The sequence below is a fragment of the Zootoca vivipara genome, chromosome 12 (assembly GCF_965207765.1).
Source record: "Zootoca vivipara chromosome 12, rZooViv2.hap1.1, whole genome shotgun sequence".
NCBI lineage: Eukaryota > Metazoa > Chordata > Lepidosauria > Squamata > Lacertidae > Zootoca > Zootoca vivipara.
The window spans coordinates 51,605,550-51,626,413 of record NC_142595.1 but is presented as its reverse complement, the minus strand read 5'-3'; the positions used below and the strand labels follow the sequence as shown (position 1 = coordinate 51,626,413).

At 51.2% G+C, this 20,864-nt stretch overlaps 2 protein-coding genes across 2 annotated transcripts; both read left to right on the top strand.

Moving 5' to 3' along the window:
• Nucleotides 1-47: 47 nt before the first annotated feature.
• LOC118094406 (diamine acetyltransferase 1-like) lies at nt 48-6,607 on the top strand. The gene is made up of 6 exons (XM_035134766.3): nt 48-208; nt 1,025-1,079; nt 1,623-1,706; nt 1,859-1,960; nt 3,064-3,104; nt 5,113-6,607. The coding sequence occupies exons 1-6, from the start codon at nt 146-148 to the stop codon at nt 5,287-5,289; spliced, it is 522 nt and encodes a 173-aa protein (XP_034990657.3). The 5' UTR covers nt 48-145; the 3' UTR covers nt 5,290-6,607.
• Nucleotides 6,608-16,135: 9,528 nt separating this feature from the next.
• LOC118094407 (diamine acetyltransferase 1-like) lies at nt 16,136-20,659 on the top strand. The gene is made up of 6 exons (XM_035134767.3): nt 16,136-16,284; nt 17,085-17,139; nt 18,022-18,105; nt 18,254-18,355; nt 18,909-18,949; nt 20,483-20,659. Exons 1-6 carry the CDS (start codon nt 16,222-16,224, stop codon nt 20,657-20,659), a joined length of 522 nt encoding a protein of 173 aa, XP_034990658.3. The 5' UTR covers nt 16,136-16,221.
• Nucleotides 20,660-20,864: the final 205 nt, after the last annotated feature.

The following is a 20,864-nucleotide window of genomic DNA, read 5'->3' as shown; positions in this document are numbered from 1 at the left end:
AATGTTAAGGTCTTAGATTTTGTTTAATACATCACTCAGGAATCAAGCAGATTCCCACCCACCCACCCTCCCAGCTTTCAAACGCAGCCCAGATGCACACATCAGTTCTTTCTACAGAGTAAGGAGCCCAGGAGAATCTGGAGCCATGAGTTTCGCCATCCGCCCCTGCGCCCCCAAGGACTTGAAGGACATCATGCGGCTCGTGAAGGTGAGGAACACCATGAGAAGCACAGAACAGGTCAGGGCTGGAAGGGTCCTCCAAGGGTCATCAAGACCAACCCCGTGCAATGACTCAATCAATTGCAGCTAAAGAATCCCAGACTAGCCAACTTCTGCTTTATCAACTTCCTAGGTTTGGAATACATGACTGTACAAATCCAACTGTACAAATCAATGATTCTGCGACAGATCATTATTTTCCCTTTGTTCCTGATGTTTAATCTTCCTTCATATCGTCTTCCCTGGAGTGGAAGGAGATACCATTTTGTGGTTGTCCTCAGGTGCCAAAATTTCTGTTCCGGATGCTGAACTAGATGGGCTAAACAATTTAACATTTTAAGTTAGAGCTTAATAATTACCTATTTCACTATTAATATACTTCTTAATTGCATTTCACTATTAATATACTTCTTAACTGTATTTCAGTTCAACAATTTGATCAAATAATACATATTTTGTTATGTGCAAATGGTTTGAGATACCTATTAGGTCCATAAATGACCTAGCTAGTGGTTGAATCCTGTCCTCACAGTGGCCAACCACTGGGGAATATACATAGCATATCTTCCACACACAAAAAAACAGCGACAATTTGTTGTTGACAAAGGACAGCTGGACATATAAAGGGCCCCGTTACCTTCAGTAGCTTAGGGCCTCATCAAACCTAAATCCGGGCCTGATCCTGACTGTTCTTGTGTGCACAATTCATCACAAGGATCCCTGGGTGAAAGGGGAACAAATGAGTCTCGAGGCGGCTGCAAACCAGCACCTTTGCTCCCAATTCTCTCTCCCTCCCTCTGTGCAGGAGATTGCGGGTATCTACAACGTCCCTTTGGGCTTGCTCAGGACCAACGTCAAAGGTAAAAAAAGGGGCCCCAGTGGGCATATAGATTAGTGGCTCCCTAAAGGGGTGGTTGAGGGACATGGGTGGCGCTGTGGGTTAAACCACGGAGCCTTGGGCTTGCCGATCGGAAGGTCAGCGGTTCGAATCCCCGCGACGGGGTGAGCTCCCATTGCTCCGTCCCAGCTCCTGCCAACCTAGCAGTTCGAAAGCACGCCAGTGCAAGTAGACAAATAGGAAGGTAAACGGCGTTTCTGTGCACTCTGGTTTCCGTCACGGTGTCCCGTTGCACCAGAAGCGGTTTAGTCCTGCTGGCCACATGACCCAGAAAGCTGTCTTTGGACAAACGCTGGCTCCCTTGGCCTGAAAGCGAGATGAGCGCTGCAACCCCAGAGTCACCTTTCACTGGACATAACCGTCCAGGGGTCCTTTACCTTTTACCTTTTACAGGTGTGGTTGTGCCCCCGGGGGGTGGTCGTGGGATTACCTACAGGGGGCGCTAAGAGGCAGTTTTATTTTTGAAAGGCTTTACTGCAACCTCCCTTTCCCACTTCCTCCACAGAGCTGAATAAGGCTGGATTTGGGGAGCAGGCCCAGTACAAGTGCCTTGTGGCTGAAGTCCCCCTCGAGGAGAAAAGCAAGGAAGGTAAGGAGGGGAATAGGCTCCCGTCTTCCGAGGGACATGATCCAGCTCGCAAGGAGAAGCTGCTGCTGCAAATGAGGCGCAGATGGGTGTGCTGGAAATGCCAGCAAGGCTGAGCTTCTGGGTAATGTGGTTTTTTCCCCCTCCACGCGCAGGCCACACCCTTATTGGGTACACCCTCTTCTCGTACACCTATAACACCTGGAGAGGGAAGAACATCTATATGGACAATCTGTACGTCATGCCGGAATTTAGAGGTACGGATGGGGGGGGGGTCCCCTGCTTGGGCTAGCTAGTGGTCGAATCCTGTTCTCACAGTGGCCAACCACTGGGGAACAAAATGTTTGTTGCATTGACACCTGCAGATTTCAACGTGCTGATTTCATATCTGAAGGTGGTTTTGTTCTGTAAGTTCTAGTTTTTTTTGCAATTCATGTTTTTCACTTTTCACCATAATCTTCGTTTTTCGCAATGCAAGAATTCTATATTTTATTAAACACATAGCCAAAGTAGTACAATATGATTATAAATGTACTGTAAGTGACTTATATAGCATTGAACAGGACATGTACAGTTTAAGTACTCCGCGGACCCACCTGGAACGGATTAATCCACTTTCCATTACTTTCAGGTTAAGGACGCTTCTGGTCGGTTTCTGATAATTAGTTCTCATGGGAAACGTACAGATTCTTGCTTCACACAATTAACTCAAGGCAATGTCAATTTACTCTTGGCAGAAAGCCAAGGTCTGCCTGGCCTGGAAACTACTCTCTGATTGGTTAACGACCAGTACTGAACTCTGTTATCTAGGAATGCTAGCACAGTTGTTTCTTGTGGGTGTTAGGAGTAGGAGTGCTGCGTATGGTTGGAGAGAGAGAGAGAGAGAGAGAGAGAGGAAGGATTTACAGTATTTTGCTTTGCTTTGTATGCAGAAACTCTGCTGGTTTTCTTTTCTTTTAATAAATCCTGTAAACAGTTATTCTGCGTCTAGCCGACTAGTCATTTCCACCTCAACTAGCTTCTGCGCTGTGCAGGAAAACTCTGCTACGTTTGGGCTAAAGCCACAAGAGCTATGCCTGACACTTCAAAATTCTACAGTCTTCCGGAACCAATTGTGTACTTAAACTGAGGTACCAATGTAAAGCATTGAGAATGACATGTATATCTATGTACAGTTGGAGGCATGCAAAAAAAATGTATTCCCTTGGGATACAGTATATACAAGCTGCTGTTATTCAGGTATGGAATTGTAGAGTTGGGACCCCCAAAGGTCATCCAGCCCAACCCTCTTTTGCTGTGTAGGAATTGCAGCCAGAGCATCATCTCCTAACATGCTTCCTCTGGTTGTCCTTCCTCACAGGGAGGCAGATCGGGAAGGCACTGGTGGAGCAGGTGGCTGAGGTGAGTTCTTGCACCCCTGAGACCCCGGGGCGCTTCTTTGGCCCTGTTCAGACAAACGGCTGTCCTGCCTGTAGCAAAACCTGGTCAAACCCTGGTCACAAGAGCTCCTCTGCTCGCATGTCCCCCTGAGACGTGACGGGATGAGGGTGGGGTGGGGCTTAAACACCACCCCCTCTCTTTCTTTTGGGGAATGGAAGCCCCCTGGTTTTGCCCCATGTGGGTTCCCTTGTTCACACATTACCTGGCAAGAAGCTAGGGCATCAAAGGGTTTATGATTACTCTTATTGCCTTAATATCCCACATTATCTTTCTCCAAGGAGTTCAAGGTAGCATATGCGGTTGTCCTCCCCCCCCCCCCGAATTAATCTGCACAACACCCCTTTGAGGTAGGCTGGGCTGACAGGCAGCAATGACCCAAAGCCATCCAGTGAGCTTCACGGGCGTGTGGGGATTCGAACCCTGGCCTCTCCGACACACTGGCTCTCAAACGAGTTTCTGCACCCTGAATAAGCCCTCAGCCGTGGAGGATTATGGGACCCGTGCAAGGGCGTACCCACCATGCGGCAAGTTAGGGCAGCTGCCCTACTCTAGAAGCAGGGCTGGTGGGCAGAGGCGGAGCACAGCCCGGCGGAGCGCGAGTTCGCCATTCCCGCCGCACCGCGCCGCACCCTCCCTCCAGCTCCCCGGCGCGCCCTCAGGCAAGGCCAAGCGCGGCGGGGAACCAGGGAGCGCGGCGCGGTGGGCGGGAACGCCGAACTCGCGCTCCACTGGGCTGGGCTCCGCCTCCGCCCACCAGCCCTGCTGCTAGGGAGGGGCACAGCCCGGCGGAGCGCGAGTTCGCCGTTCCCGCCCGCCGCGCTGCGCCCTCCCTCCAGCTCCCCGTCGCGCCCTCTGGCAAGGCCAAGCGCGGCGGGGAACCAGAGAGTGCGGCGCGGCGGGCGGGAACGCTGAACTCGCGCTCCGCTGGGCTGGGCTCCGCCTCCGCCCACCAGCCCTGCTTCTAGGGAGGGGCACAGCCCGGCGGAGCGCGAGTTCGCCGTTCCCGCCCACTTTGTGGCCCCTCCCCTTCCGTGCCTTGGCCCCTCCCCTTGCCCCCCCCTAGTTTTGATCCTGGGTACGCCCATGGACCCGTGTCCTTATAATACCATTTGGAGAAGGCCAGATATCCCTTTTGCCCAATACCTAAGCCGGCAATTCCTTGCATCAGGACCTGGTGACGCTGGAGGAAATCCGAGGGCTGAATTCAGCTTTTGCCAACTGAAACTGAGTTAGCCATGCCTTGCGATGTCTTTGAGAGCCTTCCCTGGCACTTCGGACGAGGACCTGGGTTCAAATCCCCACTGGGCGGCCATGAAGCTCCCTGGCTGTGACCTTGGGCCGCCAGTCGCTTTCTCTCAGCCTACCCGCCCTCGCAGGGTTATTGTGAGGATTAAATGTATATCACCTTGAGTTCCTTAGAGAAAAATGGTGGGGTGTAAATGAGTTAATTCAACCAGCGCCTGGGCCAGCAATGACTGATATCAGGAGTGAATCTACACACACATGTAGTGTATATATATTTAAAAATGCTCTGAAAATGCTTTTTTCAAAAAACGTTTGAAAAAATATATATGGAATTTGTCATTAGCTCGCCAGCGCCATCTAGTGTCACATTTGTATAATGCACTTAAAACGTTATATTTGAGTCCCAGGTCCTGGTGGTGTTGGTGGAGGAAAACTGAGGGTGGTATTCAGCTAACTTTTGCAATGAATGGCAATAGACTCACAGGGCTGTGGAGTTGGAAGGGACCCCCAAGGCTCATCTAGTCCAACCCTCTGCAATGCAGGAATCCCGGCTGAAGAATCCCTGGCAGCCGTGGACAGTCATGGCTATTTGTTGATGTTCCTGATTGTCGGCAACTCTGAATTTCGCAGAATGGCAGTTGGGAGGGACCCCCAAAGGGCATCCAGTCCACCCCTGCAATTTCCTTGGGTGACTTTCTTTTCCCCCTCTTCCCTGCCACCTCAGGCTGCTTGGCGCCAAGGGCTCAGCCAACTCCGAATGCACATTTCCTCCCAGAAGTCGGACGTCCTGAGCTTCCTCGAGAGGCGGGGAGGCGAAAACCTGACCGACAAAGATGGCTGGCACCTTCTGCGTTTCCCCAACGAGGCGCTGAGGAGGCTGGCAGCTGAGAGCAGATTCTAGCGGCCGGGGTTCGAATCCCACCCTCCACTCCTGGGCTTCGGGGGGGCATGTTTTGTGGTTGGAGGGGGGATGGATAGCCCACGATGCAAGGGCAGCAATAGCGAGTGTGAAGGAGGAGTTTGGGCAAGAGGATAAGAGTCGTAGAATCACAGGAGGGACCCCCAAGGGCCATCTAGCCCAACCCCCTGCAATGCAGGGTTGTTGCAAAAAAAAAAATTAAAAAATTAGTCTGCGAAGAAGCATGAAGAAATTTTCTGAGAACTGATGGATGAATCTGTGGCCTTGTTCCTGCCTTTGATGCCCTTCTCTTTTAAAATAATAATAATAATAATAATAATAATAATAATAATATTTATTTGGTTTTTCCAAATTAAAACTTTACAATCGCATATCCAACATACATAATAAAAACAAGATTCCAAAGAATCTCCTGAACTTCGCTTCTCCCCTTTGTGGGTCCTTTGGCGGCCGTTTCCTCCTGCATCTTTTATAATAATCCAAATCTTTTACATCTCCATTATAATCCAAAATTCACCAAGTGTTATTCCACTCCTACCAACGGTTTTTGTTTTTTGTTTTATAATATTTTTTATTGGTTTTACAACAAAAAACAACAGAAACAAACAACACAATAAATCACAATAAAATCACAATAAATCGCAATGAAACGCAATACCAACGGTTTTAACTGTTTACAATGATTTTTTTCAGATAAATTATAAACTTCCCCCCATTCCTTTTTTTTGCAAAGATCTTTATTATTTCTTACCAAAAACAAAATACATATTGGAAATACAAAGATTATTCCCTTTTACATCATTTTACAACTAGTTCTCCAAACAAATTTTTCGAAACACAAATAATTCCATATCAGATTTAAATAAACCTTTGAATTAAACAAACTCATACAAATGAAACAAAAAAAACCCATATCGAATACTATTGACAAATTGTAAACTTTGGTGTCCCTTATTTTTCCCAATAAGGAAAAGTAAGTATAACCCTCCTGTGACTTCCTACCAAACCCAAGCGTATATTCCAAACATTCATATGAGCATGTTTCAACTCAATCGACTGTATCTTTACATTTTCCTCAATGCTCTTGCTTAAATGTATCTTCGTCGGTTTTTAAACTTGTTTAAAGCCATATACAGAGTTATTCAAATGCTGATGTGACTAACCGTTTCCTACTGTATTTTTGTATATATACTTTATATCTTAACCATTTTTCCTGAAATTTTTGTTTTGATTCTCCTCTTAAACTGTTAGTTAGTTGGGCCATTTCAACATATTCCTGGAGCTTGCTTTGCCACTCCATTATATATATATATATATATATATATATATATATATATATATATATAATTTCCCCCCATTCCTTATGAAAATTTTTGGCTTTCCGGATTTCGGATTCTTCTGGTCGTTTTTGCCATCTCTGCATAATCCATCGACTTAATCTGCCATTCTTCTCGGGTCGGGACTTTATTTTCTTCCCATCCCTGGTCTCTTCTGATCAGGTCTAGGTAGCTGGTTGTTATGAGATTTAATTTCCACGCTTGTGTGAAGCCAAGGGGAGGGAATGCCTCTGTACAAGCCTGTGGACTCTGCTTTTGTGGGCCAATAAAGTTAAAAAGCTGTGCCGCAGCCGGAGTGCCGATTTGGAGAAAATCCACTACAGGAGTGAGTGAGTTTCAGATTAACCAGGGCAAAATATTCCTGCATTGTATGGGGTTGGACTAGATGACCCTCATGGTCTCTTCCCACTCTAGAATTCTGAAATTCGATGATTTACAATGCCACCCAATTTCTGCTTAAAAATAAAGAACGGTTGTCTCCGGAGCATGTGCAGAGTGGATTTCCCTCTTGGTCACTGAGCTGCCAGAACCAGGCCCTACAAGTCTGGGATGGAAGGAAAGAAGTGGTCTCATGTTTCAAGTTAACCATTCGCTGTCTGGGAGAGAGACAGTTTCTTGGGGGGCCTTCAAGTCTCCAGGTCAAAGGGGAAGAAGACGAGTCCTTGAAGCTTCCAGGCCGGTTTGTTATTGGAACCGAATTGGTACACGCGAAAACGCCAAACTAATATTTAACCCGAATCGGGCGCCCTTTGGCATTGAAGCGCCATGCTAAGCCTCCTGATCGCTCTTACGCCAACCGGCCTGCAGTGGGTGAAGACAAAGAATCATGGAACCGTAGAACTGGGGGCCACCCAGGGGTCATCTAGCTCAACCCCCTGCAAGTCCATATTTTCTTCTGTTCTAGGAATTCCGAGGTCTCAAATATAGACTAAATGTTGATAATTGCACAGGGTAAACACATCTATGACCCACATGTCTAAAACAGCGCAGGAGAGCGATCTGAAAACCATCTTGGCTGCCCTAAAGACTCTTAATATTTCCTTAACCCCGCCTGCCTGAGAACAGGCAGGATGATAGCAATTGGGGGAAGTTCCTGAAGGAATTCATCTCCTATATCTCTAAACCTTAGTATTAACAAGAACAGGAACGAGGTCCAGCGACTTTTGATTGACAGAATTTGTGTGGAGAGGGTAACAACGTTTAGATTTCTAGGCATTGAGTTACAGGAGGATCTGTCCTGGAGTGTTAATACAAGGGGGCTTGTGAAGAAGGCGCAGCAGAGACTGTATTTTTTGAGAATTTTAAGGAAAAACCATCTTCCAGAAGAGCTGCTGCTTGCCTTCTATCACTGTGCCATACAGAGCGTGCTCACGTACAGTTTATGTGTGTGGTACGGAAGCTGTACGTCTCAGGACAGAGCAGGGCTGTGTAGAATTATTAAAACAGCAGAGAGCATTATTGGCTGCTCACTCTCCACCTTAGAACAAATCTACACCACCAGGTGCCATAGAAAAGCACTAGACATATCAAGAGATCCAACGCAGCCTGGTCACCATTTCTTTCAGCTCCTGCCATCGGGACGGAGATAAAGAACTATGCAGGCAAGAACGAGCCGTCTCTAGAGCGATTTTGGCCTTAAATGGAAAGCCTGGACTTTGAAGTCATCTTATTTTACTTGTTATTTGTATTATATTTACTGTTTTTAATTGGGTTTTGTAATTTTGGATTATGCGGAATGCTTTATCTGAGTAGCCACTGAGTAATTTCGTTATTCCCGCCAAGGGGACAATGACAATAAAGATATCATATCTTAATTGTCATCATTTACCCAGATGCTCTGTGCTGAGGGATGTCTGACAGGCATCCTGGTGGTCTCGTCAAATGCCAATGTTTAGTGTAAACTGTGTCTGGAACTGGGAGAAACTTGCTAAATCTTCAGGAATATCACACCTTGGTCTGCCTCAGCCACAGCAACCCCACTTTCTATGTGATGTAATTTCTGACTGTTTGTAGAGGCGTTGTCCGTCTCCATGCCAAAATGCAAACCCTTAAAAGAGGAGATGTTTCTTCTTGGTTCGGGGTCTCTCTCGCCTCCTTGCAAGGAGGGGAGGGAACTCTGTTGCAACAGAAAAATAAAGATCTACCTTGCTTTCCCTGCCTCCTGCCTCCATCCATTCATCTCTGACCAATCGTGGACTCACTCGGCCCCATGGGGAGTTGGGCAGCAAAAGCCAAACACCCTTTTTTCCTAGCTCGCTTCGTGGAGAAAATAAGACTATTCTGTTGGATAATAATAATAATAATAATAATAATAATAATAATAATAATAATAATTTACCTATTATTTATACCCCACCCATCTGGTTGGGTTTCCCCAGCCACTTTGGGCGGCTTTCAACAAAAAAAATGAAATAAAACAATTAAACATTAAAAGCCTCCCTAAACAGGGCGGCCTCAGATGTCTTCTAAAAATCTGGTAGCTGTTTTTCTCTTTGACATCTGATGGGAGGGCGTTCCACAGGGCGGGTGCCACGAGAAGGCCCTTTGCCTGGCTCCCTGCAACTTGGCTTCTCGCAACGAGGGAACCGCCAGAAGGCCCTCGGTGCTGAACCTCAGGGTCCGGGCAGAACGATGGGGGTGGAGATGCTCCTTCAGGTACACCGGACCAAGGCCATTTACAGCTTTAAAGGTCAGCACCAACACTTTGAATTGTGCTTGGAAATGTACTGGGAGCCAATGTAGATCTTTCAAGACTGGTGTTATGTGGTCTCGGCGGCCGCTCCCAGCCACCAGTCTAGCTGATGCATTCTGGGTTAGTTGTAGTTTCCGGGTCACCTTCAAAGGTAGCCCCACGTAGAGCGCATTGCAGTAGTCCAAGTGAGAGATAACTAGAGCATGCACCACTCTGGCGAGACAGTCTGCAGGCAGGTAGGGTCTCAGCCTGCGTACCAGATGGAGCTGATAAACAGCTGCCCTGGACACAGAATTGACCTGCGCCTCCATGGATAGCTGTGAGTCCAGAATGACTCCCAGGCTGCGCACCTGGTCCTTCAGGGTCACAGTTACCCCATTCAGGACCAGGGAGTCCTCCACACCCGCTCGCCTCCTGTCCCCCACAAACAGTACTTCTGTCTTGTCAGGATTCAATCTCAATCTGTTAGCCGCCATCCATCCTCCAACCGCCTCCAAGCACTCACACAGGACCTTCACTGCCTTCACTGGTTCTGATTTGAAAGAGAGGTAGAGCTGGGTATCATCCGCATACTGATGGACACCCAGCCCAAACCCCCTGATGATCTCTCCCAGCGGCTGCATATAGATGTTAAAAAGCATGGGGGAGAGGACAGAACCCTGAGGCACCCCACAAGTGAGAGCCCAGGGGTCTGAACACTCATCCCCCACCACCACTTTCTGAACACGGCCCAGGAGGAAGGAGCGGAACCACTGCATGACAGTGCCCCCAGCTCCCAAGCCCTCTAGGTGGTCCAGAAGGATGTTATGGTCGATGGTGTCAAAAGCCGCTGAGAGATCCAGCAGGACTAGCAGGGGCGTACCCAGGATCAAAACTAGGGGGGGCAAGCCATGGTCGGTCAGGGGCAGGGCCAAGGCACGGGAGGGGAGGGGCCAAAAAGTGGGAATGTGGGCGGGGCTACAGGGCCAGTGGGCCCGACGACTCTGCGGCGGTGGCTGCAGCCGCTAAATGAACCCCCTAAACTCTCTCACACGAAATTCCCCTGCTCTGAAGCAGGGCCGTCTCTAGGCCCGGGTCCGGTGGCGCAGGGCGCCAGGCCACCAGGGGCACCGCTGTGCCCGCTGAGAGGCGCGGCGGAGGCCGCCCCAGGCGCGCCTCTCAGCTGTTCATCGGCTTCAGGCTGCTTTCCGGAGGCGTACGGGCCTGGGGCCACCTCTGCTGCGCGCAGGGGCATCACAACAGGGGGCGGGCAGCACCCCCTGGTCCAGGGCCGGCCCTACGGCCAGGCTGGGTTGCACAGGGCTTCGGCTCTCCAGGCGGCAGCCGCGCAGTGAGCTGCGCCCGCCGTGCCTGGAAACGGGGCGGGGTGGGGGCACCAGAGGGATCCGTCACACCATGGTGCCAGGGCGCCAGGTATGCTTAAGCAGCCCGCTCTGAAAACACCGCTCCCATCCATTTACGGCTAGCCACCCCTCTGAAAAACCCATTTGGGCCCCGCTTTCCCTCCTCCAGGTCCCCCCGAAGCCTTGCCAGTTCCCACCCTATATATCTGGGATGGGGAAGGAGCTCAGAGGTCTGGTAGTCGTGGGGGCCATCCCCCCGTGGCCTGGGAGGATACTGGGGACCCCCCCTGCCAAGCTGAGACCCTCAAAGAAGAAGAAGCTGCCACCGCCACCTCCCCATCGCAAGGGAGCAAAAGATGGGAAAGGTGGGGTGGCGCAGTGCAGGCGAGCGAGCGAGCCCCCCCACCTGCGATCCTACGGCGGCTCCCCCGCCCTCAACGCCCCTCTCTCGGCAGGGGCAGCAAGGGAGAGTGGCTGGGGGGGGGGGGCGCATTGCAAAGAAGGAAACAGCAGCCAATGCCCAGAGAGGGCAATGCACGCAGGGGGAGCGGAGAGCTGTGCCGCCCCCCAAGGCAGCTCCTTTCCTATTGCCGGGGGTGGGGGGCGGCGAGGAAGGGTCACTGCCGCTGGGCTACTCTTGCCGCCGGCAATCCGGCGCAAACGCCCCCACGCAGCCACGACCACCGCCTTCGGGCGCCGCCCCCCACTCCTCCTTTGCGGGCTTCTGCCCGCAGAGGGTGAACTGGCTCCTGTCGGTGTACTTCCTCTCCCGGCCCAGGAGGAGTCTCAGTAGCAACTCCTAATTCAGGGGGGTAGGGGGTGTGGAGGGGGGAAGGGGGCGATTCCCAGCCCGCGACGCCGACGGTCGCAGTGCAGCCTACCGGGAGGCAGAGCGTGGCAGCGGCTGCAACCAATGCAGGGAGCCACGTCTCCTTCGCTTGCCAGCCCAGCAGAACTCTTAGGCAGGAGAGGTTGCCGCCCGGCAGGGCTTTCCATTGGGAGGCGCGAAGGCTTTAGTGGGCGGGAATTGGTGCAAATGTAGGCAGGGCGGGCTGAGAGGAGGAGGTATTTGCTTCCCTAGTCGGGCCCGCGGTTTGGCCTTCTGGGGGGGGGGCAGCTGCACCCCCTTGCCCCATGCTGAGTACACCCATGAGGACTAGGAAACAGCTCTCACCTTTGTCCCTAGCCCGCCGGAGATCATCGACCAGTGCGACCAAGGCAGTTTCAGTCCCATGATGAGGCCTGAATCCCGACTGGAAGGGAACTCTGTTTCAACAGAAAAACAGAGATCTCCCTTGCTTTCCCTGCCTCCTGCCTCCATCCATTCATCTCTGACCGATAGTAGACTCGGCCCCATGGGGAGTTGGGCAGCCAAAGCCAACCACCCCTATTTTTTCCTAGCTCACTTCATGGAGAATATAAGACTATTCTGCTGGATCAGAGCAATGGCCCACCTAGTCCAGCAACCTGTTCTCACAGTGGCCAACCAGGTGCCCCGATAACCGAGAGCAACAGGAGAGCAGCCATGGTTAGCTCTCTCCTCCTCCCTAAATTTGTCCAATCCTCTTTTTAAAAAAATCCATCCAAGTTGGTAGCCATGGCTGCCTCCTGTGGGAGGGAGTTCCACAGGTCAAAGGACTTTCTGCAGCCAAAATTTTTTTTTTTGGGGGGGGGTGATGTCGAAACCTTTTCCCTTCCAGCTGCCTGACTCCTGACTGAACTCTGCAAGCCTCAAAAGTCCTTTGAAATTTTCGCCTGTGCCAGTTTTAAGTGTGTGTGTGTGTGGGGGGGGACTATCTACAAATTGCTCCTTTCATTCTGAAGGGGGGGGAAGGATGGGAAAAGGAAGTCTCAGAGTCATCAAAAACCTACAGCCTGGAGAAGCCGACTGGTGCCTGCTGGGGGGAAAAGAATCTGAATTATCTTTCCCCTTCAGATGTTCTGCCTCTTTAGCCAAATATTCTTATTTCACCGGCAAGGCTGGATATTCGTTTTGCAAATCACTGGAAAAAACGAATACCTGCTTCAGAGCAACACAGTTGGGGGTGGTTAGCTGTGGACACATGCCATTCCTTGAAACACATTCAAAGCACACACACACACGGAGAATCTATCGCTTATGGTTCTCTGGACTCTGAGCAAACTACATTTCCCGGGATCCTTGGGGGGGGCGCTTCAAATGTGATTTTAAGCAGCCATACTCAGCTGCTCTGATGTGCCGATTAAAAACATGGCAGACGCCAATAAAAATATGTCATGGAACGGAGAAAAGAAAGTCCTTCTTCAGGCACTGTTGAGTTCAACTGCGGAACTCCCTGCCCCTGGAAGCAGCGATGGCCAACCGACCTGGCCTATAAAAAGGTATAGTTGCCATGAACACGGTTTTAAACATGAGTCCGTAAGTGACTGTGGAGGCCAATTCTGGATCCACACGTCCTTCCACAGGGGGGACATGGATTTCCGGGTGGGAGTTGATCACGGTGTGGATTTGCCAAGCGTGCCTTCCTCTTAGCACGTTTCTCCCTTGCGTCCTGAGTTCGAGTGTCTTCAAAGCCCACAACACCTTTGGTAAAGGCTGTTCTCCAACTGGAGCGCTCGCAGGCCAGGGTTTCCCAGTTGTCAGTGTTTATACTACACTTTTAAAGATTTGCCTTGAGACATGGGCGTACCCAGGATCAAAACTAGGGGGGGGGCAAGGGGAGGGGCCAAGGCACGGAAGGGGAGGGGCCACAAAGTGGGCGGGAACAGCGAACTCGCGCTCCGCCGGGCTGTGCCCCTCCCTAGAAGCAGGGCTGGTGGGCGGAGGCGGAGCCCAGCCCAGCGGAGCGCGAGTTCAGCGTTCCCGCCCGCCGCGCCGCGCTCCCTGGTTCCCCGCCGCGCTTGGCCTTGCCTGAGGGCGCGCCGGGGAGCTGGAGGGAGGGTGCGGCGCGGTGCGGCGGGAATGGCGAACTCGCGCTCCGCCGGGCTGTGCTCCGCCTCTGCCCACCAGCCCTGCTTCTAGAGTAGGGCAGCTGCCCTAACTTGCCGAATGGTGGGTACGCCCTTGCCTTGAGACAGTCTTCAAACCTCTTTTGTTGTCTGCCAGCATTACGCTTTCCATTTCTAAGTTCGGAATAGAGGAGTTGCTTTGGAAGACGATCATCAGGCATCCGCACAACATGACCAGTCCAACGAAGTTGATGTTGAAGAATCATTGCTTCAACACTGGTGATCTTTGCTTCTTCCGGTACCCTGGTATTAGTTCACCTGTCTTCCCAACTGGTGTGTTAAAAATTACAGAGACTCCGTTGATGGAATCTTTCGAGGAGTTGGAGATGGCATTGATAAGTGGCCATGTTTCACAAGCATACAGTAAGATTGGTAGTACAATATGTATGTGTGTATGTATGGCGCTTGCGTAAACGGTCGTTGTCCTGGCCTTAGTTCAAGGCTGTGGTGGGGACTTGGGATTTTGAGGGGGTCGTTTAATTCCCCTCCCCCCCATTCATGGTTTTAACATTGCGGTTCACTGAGATCTCCTTATCCTACATGTCAGGGTTCCATACCTGCCAAGTCTGCCGTTTTCCCCGGGAAATCCCCGTTTTTCCAGCTGTTCCTAGCTGAAAAAACGGATTTTTTTGTTTTTTCCCGGTTTATTCTGGTGCGGCGGCCATTTTGGAACTGGGCGGAGCATGCTCGGAAGCGACTTTTGATGCTGCTCTGCCCAGTTCCAAAATAGCGGCAGCGCTACTTCCGGCCTGCTATTTCCGCCCCGGTCCCTTATTTCTCTGACAGCAACTTGGCAGGTATGGGGTTCTAGATTCTGGTAGGTAGCCGAGTTGGTCTGATGCAGTCGAAATAGATAAAAAACTGGACAATATTTTATTTTTTTAATCTATATTAATAAAAATGTAAATGTCCATTTGTACATGTACAAAAATCTCCCAAAGTACTTGACCGATTGCCTTCAATTTTTCACACAACGTTGCATGCTGATATGGGAGTGTTTATATAAACTTAGATTATATAGATGTCACACCTGTGACAGGTAAAAACATGATTTTGTGTAAAAATAGCGCCCTCTGTTGGACGTCAAAGCAACAGACGCTATGCCGCGGGGAACGCGGTGGCGTCCTTCGACGCGACCGCGCAGAGGGTCCTGGGAGCAGGTGGCCGATGGCTCCTTCTGGGAAAGCGGGAGCGGGATCCTCTCCCTCTGCGGCTGGAGCCTCGGCTCTCCACGCCACCCTGGACATGTCCGCCTTTGGTAGAGACCTGAAGCTGGGCCGCCTGCCCCCTCGCCTGCCAGAATCAGCCGGGGGAACCGGGCAGAGCCTCCCCAACATGCCCAGACAGTATGCTAGGGGGAGAGAGAGGGGGTTCGGGGTGGACGGTGACGTCACGTGGGGGGAATATGACGTCACCCCCCGGGGAAACAGAGGGAGGGGTGTCATTGCATCGTGCATCTGTCCTGATAGGGCCCTGACACATGGCTGGGTACAGCTAGGTTTATATATATATATATTGACTACATGTCTTGGGACAGCCTTTTCTCTGGAATTTCCGGCGGGGCAGATTTTCTTCTTTGCTCAGTTCATCCATAGCAGGGGTCCCCAAACTTACCGCGCTTCGGGCCAGTGCCCGCAGCGCCATAGCTGCCAAGTCTCCCGTATTCCCCGGGAAATCCCCATTTTTCCAGCTGTTCCTAGCTGAAAAAACGGATTTTTTTGTTTTTCCTCGGTTTATTCTGGTGCGGCGGCCATTTTGGATGCTCAGAAGCGACTTTTGATGCTGCTCTGCCCAGTTCCAAAATGGCTGCAGTGCGACTTCTGGCGCGGCGGCCATTTTGGAACTGGGCAAAGCAGCATCAAAAGTCACTTCTGAGCATGCTCCTCCCAGTTCCAAAACGGCGGCAGCGCTACTTCCGGCCTGCTACTTCCGGCCCCGGCCCTTATTTCTCCAACAGCAACTTGGCAGGTTTGCGCAGCGCTGACTGGCGGTGGGCCGGAGCACGGGGGAGCGCGCGCCCATATGGCGTACTTCTGGGTCACAGAAACACCGGAAGTAGCTTGTGCACATGCGCACGGGCCTCCTCCGAACCGGAAGTGAACCAGAAATGACGCTTGCGCATGCATACAAGCTATTTCTGGTGCTCCTGCAACCCAGAAGTGGGCAGCCGGGCCGGTAAGAGCGGGCGGTGGCAGCGGGCTGGATAAATGAGGCCTTTGGGCCGTATCCGGTCCCTGGGCTGTAGTCTGGGGACCCCTGATCCAGAGTGAGGCTCACCCAGCCCTGCCTTCTCGAAAACTCTGGCCGACAGCTGGACCCTGGAGTGAGTTCATGTTCCCATCTCCTCCTCGCTGAGATCTAGGAGGCCTGACTGACGGATTGACCTTGGGACCTTCCCCCTGCAAAGCGCCCAGAAGCCCCCACCCCCTGTGTCGAGTCGTCACTCAGGAATCAAGCAGATTCCCACCCACCCACCCTCCCAGCTTTCAAACGCAGCCCAGATGCACACAGCAATCCTTTCTACAGAGTAAGGAGCCCGGGAGAATCTGGAGCCATGAGTTTCGCCATCCGCCCCTGCGCCCCCAAGGACCTGAAGGACATCATGCGGCTCGTGAAGGTGAGGCACACCATGAGAAGCGCAGAACGGTCAGGGCTGGAAGGGTCCTCTGAGGGTCATCTGGCCCAACCCCGTGCAATGACTCAATCAATTGCAGCTAAAGAATCCCAGACTAGTCAACTTCTGCTCTGCCATCTTCCTAGGGATGGAATACATGACACTCAATGATTCTGTGACCGATCTTTCTTTCCCCTTTGCTTGGCTCCTGATGTTTAATCTTCATTCATATCTTCTTCCCTAGAGGGGAAGGAGATACCATTTTGTGGTTGTCCTCGGGTGCCAAAATTTCTGTTCCGGATGCTGAACTAGATGGGCTAAATAATGAGTCTTTGTAAATTGTGTTTCTAAAGGAACTTTTGTTATTGCCAAATGGCAATGTGTTTGCATTATGAAGTTTGTTATGAATAAAAAAAATCTTTTTAAGTTAGAGCTTAATAATTATTTCACTATTAATATATTTCTTAATTGTATTTCACTATTAATATACTTCTTAACTGTATTTCAGTTCAACGATTTGATAAAACAATACATATTTTGTTATGTGCAAATATTCAACCCAAAAAAACAGTGACAATTTGTTGTTGACAAAGGACAGCTGGACATACCGCTAGAAAGGGTCCCGTTACCTTCAGTAGCTTAGGGCCCCATCAAACCTAAATCCGGCCCTGGGCCTGATCCTGACTATTCTTGTGTGCACGATTCATCGCAGGGGTCCCTGGGTGAAAGGGGAACAAATGAGTCTCGAGGCGGCAGCAAACCAGCACCTTTGCTCCCAATTCTCTCTCTCTCCCTCTGTGCAGGAGATTGTGGGCTTTTACGACGCCACTTTGGGCTCGCTCAGGACCAACGTCGAAGGTAAAGAAGGGGCTCCGGTGGGCATATATATTAGTGGCTCCCTACAGGGGTGGTTTGGGATGCGGGTGGCGCTGTGTTCTAAACCACCGAGCCTTTTGGGCTTGTCGATCGGAAGGTCGGCGGTTCGAATCCCCGCGATGGGGCGAGCTCCCATGGCTCCGTCCCAGCTTCTGCCAACCTAGCAGTTCGAAAGCACGCCAGTGCAAGTAGACAAATAGGAAGGTAAACAGCATTTCTGTGCGCTCTGGTTTCCATCACGGTGTCCCGTTGCGCCAGAAGCGGTTTAGTCCTGCTGGCCACATGACCCGGAAAGCTGTCTGTGGACAAACGCTGGCTCCCTTGGCCTGAAAGTGAGATGAGCGCCGCAACCCCAGAGTCGCCTTTCACTGGACTTAACCGTCCAGGGCTCCCATGTTATTGGTGTTTAGTCGTTCAGTCGTGTCCGACTCTTGGTGACCCCATGGACCAGAGCACGCCAGGCACTCCTGTCTTCCACTGCCTCCCGCAGTTTGGTCAAACTCATGTCCGTAGCTTCGAGAACACTGTCCAACCATCTCGTCCTCTATCGTCCCCTTCTCCTTGTGCCCTCCATCTTTCCCAACATCAGGGTCTTTTCCAGGGAGTCTTCTCTTCTCATGAGGTGGCCAAAGTATTGGAGCCTCAGCTTCAGGATCTGTCCTTCCAGTGAGCACTCAGAGCTGATTTTCTTCAGAATGGATAGGTTTGATCTTCTTGCAGTCCATGGGTCCCATACCTTTTACCTTTTACAGGTGTGGTTGTGCCCCCGGACGGTGGTCGTGGGATTACCTACAGGTGGCGCTAAGAGGCAGTTTTATTTTTGAAAGGCTTTATTGCAACCTCCCTTTCCCGCTTCCTCCACAGAGCTGAATAAGGCTGGTTTTGGGGAGCAGGCCCGGTACAAGTGCCTTGTGGCTGAAGTCCCCCTCGAGGAGAAAAGCAAGGAAGGTAAAGAGGGGAATAGGCTCCCGTCTTCTGAGGGACATGATCCAGCTCGCAAGGAGAAGCTGCTGCTGCAAATGAGGCGCAAGTGGGTGGGCTGGAAATGCCAGCAAGGCTGAGCTCCTGGGTAACGTTTTTTTCCCTCCATGCGCAGGCCACACCCTTATTGGGTACACCCTCTTCTCGTACACCTATAACACCTGGAGAGGGAAGAACATCTATTTGGACAATCTGTACGTCATGCCGGAATTTAGAGGTACGGATGGGGGGGGGGGTTCCCTGCCTGGGCTAGCTAGTGATCGAATCCTGTTCTCATGGTGGCCAACCTCTTTGGGAAATTCAATGCACACTGACGCTGCACCCTTTTATTCCGGATGAAGAAGCCCTGTTTGTGCTTCATGGTGGGCCAGGGTTTAAGAGGCTGCAAAATTGCCCGAGCCGAGCAGGTTTGGCCAGAGCTCAGGTGAGAGATCAGCTTGGGACCCCTGCCAGAACCACCAAAATGTTGCCACCTTGGGTTCTATCTTCGGAGAAAAGCGGTGGATATAACTGGAAGGGAACTCCAGAGGTCATCCAGCCCAACCCTCTTTGCCATGTCGGAATTGCAGCCTAAGTATCCCTGGCGGATGGCCCTCCGTTCAGAAACCTCCAGCAAGGGAGAAATCTGCCACCTTCCGAGGTCACAGAGTTTTGGAATTGTAGAGTTGGGACCCCCAAAGGTCATCCAGCCCAACCCTCTTTTGCTGTGTAGGAATCACAGCCAGAGCATCATCTCCTAACATGCTTCCTCTGGTTGTCCTTCCTCACAGGGAGGCAGATCGGGAAGGCGCTGTTGGAGCAGGTGGCTGAGGTGAGTTCTTGCACCCCTGAGATCCCGGGGCGCTTCTTTGGCCCTGTTCAGACAAACGGCTGTCCTGCCTGTAGCAAACCCTGGTCAAACCCTGGTCACAAGAGCTCCTCTGCTCGCATGTCCCCCTGAGACGTGACGGGATGAGGGTGGGGTGGGGCTTAAACACCACCCCCTCTCTTTCTTTTCGGGAACAGAAGCCCCCTGGTTTTGCCCCATGTGGGTTCCCTTGTTCACACATTACCTGGCAAGAAGCTAGGGCATCAAAGGGTTTGTGATTACTCTTTTTGCCTTAATATCCCACATTATCTTTCGCCAAGGAGCTCAAGGTAGCGTATGCAATTGTCCTCCCCCCCCCAAAAAAATTAATCTGCACAACACCCCTTTGAGGTAGGCTGGGCTGACAGGCAGCAATGACCCAAAGCCATCCAGTGAGCTTCGCGGGCATGTGGGGATTCGAACCCTGGCCTCTCCGACACACTGGCTCTCAAACGAGTTTCTGCACCCTGAATAAGCCCTCAGCCGAGGAGGATTATGGGACCCGTGTCCTTATAATACCATTTGGAGAAGGCCAGATATCCCTTTCGCCCAATACCTAAGCCGGCAATTCCTTGCATCAGGACCTGGTGACGCTGGAGGAAATCCGAGGGCTGAATTCAGCTTTTGCCAACTGAAACTGAGTTAGCCATGCCTTGCGATGTCATTGAGAGCCTCTGCAGTGTAGTGCCTGGCACATCGGACGAGGACCTGGGTTCAAATCCCCACTGGGCGGCCATGAAGCTCCCTGGCTGTGACCTTGGGCCGCCAGTCGCTTTCTCTCAGCCTACCCGCCCTCACAGGGTTATTGTGAGGATTAAATGCATATCACCTTGAGTTCCTTAGAGAAAAATGGTGGGATGTAAATGAGTTAATTCAACCAGCGCCTGGGCCAGCAATGACTGATATCAGGAGTGAATCTACACACACATGTAGTGTATATATATTTAAAAATGCTCTGAAAATGCTTTTTTCAGAAAACGTTTGAAAAAATATGTGTGGAATTTGTCATTAGCTCGCCACCGCCATCTAGTGTCACATTTGTATAATGCACTTAAAACGTTATATTTGAGTCCCAGGTCCTGGTGGTGTTGGTGGAGGAAAACTGAGGGTGGTATTCAGGTTACAGGTAGGTAGCCGTGTTGGTCGGGGTCGAAGTAAAAAAAATTAAAAATTCCTTCAGTAGCACCTAAGACAAACTTAGTTGGTCTTTAAGGTGGTATTCAGCTAACTTTTGCAATGAATGGCAATAGACTCACAGGGCTGTGGAGTTGGAAGAGACCCCCAAGGCTCATCTAGTCCAACCCCCCTCTGCAATGCAGGAATCCCGGCTGAAGAATCCCTGGCAGCTGTAGACAGTTTGTTGATGTTCCTTGGTTGGTGGCAACTCTGAATTTTGCAGAATGGCAGAGTTGGGAGGGAACCCCAAAGGGCACCCAGTCCAGCCCCCTGCAATTTCCTTGGGTGACTTTCTTTTTCCCCTCTTCCCTGCCACCTCAGGCTGCTTGGCGCCAAGGGCTCAGCCAACTCCAAATACACGGTTCCTCCCTGAAGGCGGATGACCTGAGCTTCCTCAAGAAGTGGGGAGGTGAAAACCTGACTGAGAAGGATGGCTGGCACCTCCTGTGTTTCCCCAATGAGGCGCTGAAGAGGCTGGCAGCTGAGAGCAGATTCTAGCGGCCTGGGTTCGAATCTCACCCTTCACTCCTGGGGGGCATGTTTTGTGGTTGGAGGGGGGAATGCATAGCCCCCCCCCCACGGAAAATCTAGGGAACTGCAGTTTGTCGCTTAGGGTTCTCTGGACTTTGAGCAAACTACATTTCCCAGGATCCTTGGGTTGCGTGCTTCAAATGTGATTTTAAGCAGTCGTACCCAGCTGCTC

Excerpts from the sequence above, each read along its gene's own strand:
- LOC118094407 (XM_035134767.3), top strand. The coding sequence starts at position 16,222 with ATGAGTTTCGCCATCCGCCCCTGCGCCCCCAAGGACCTGAAGGACATC. Across the intron at positions 16,285-17,084 it reads ACATCATGCGGCTCGTGAAG|GAGATTGTGGGCTTTTACGA; the intron begins GTGAGGCACACC and ends CCCTCTGTGCAG. Across the intron at positions 18,106-18,253 it reads CGAGGAGAAAAGCAAGGAAG|GCCACACCCTTATTGGGTAC; the intron begins GTAAAGAGGGGA and ends CTCCATGCGCAG.
- LOC118094406 (XM_035134766.3), top strand. The coding sequence starts at position 146 with ATGAGTTTCGCCATCCGCCCCTGCGCCCCCAAGGACTTGAAGGACATC. Across the intron at positions 1,080-1,622 it reads GCTCAGGACCAACGTCAAAG|AGCTGAATAAGGCTGGATTT; the intron begins GTAAAAAAAGGG and ends CTTCCTCCACAG. Across the intron at positions 3,105-5,112 it reads TGGTGGAGCAGGTGGCTGAG|GCTGCTTGGCGCCAAGGGCT; the intron begins GTGAGTTCTTGC and ends CTGCCACCTCAG.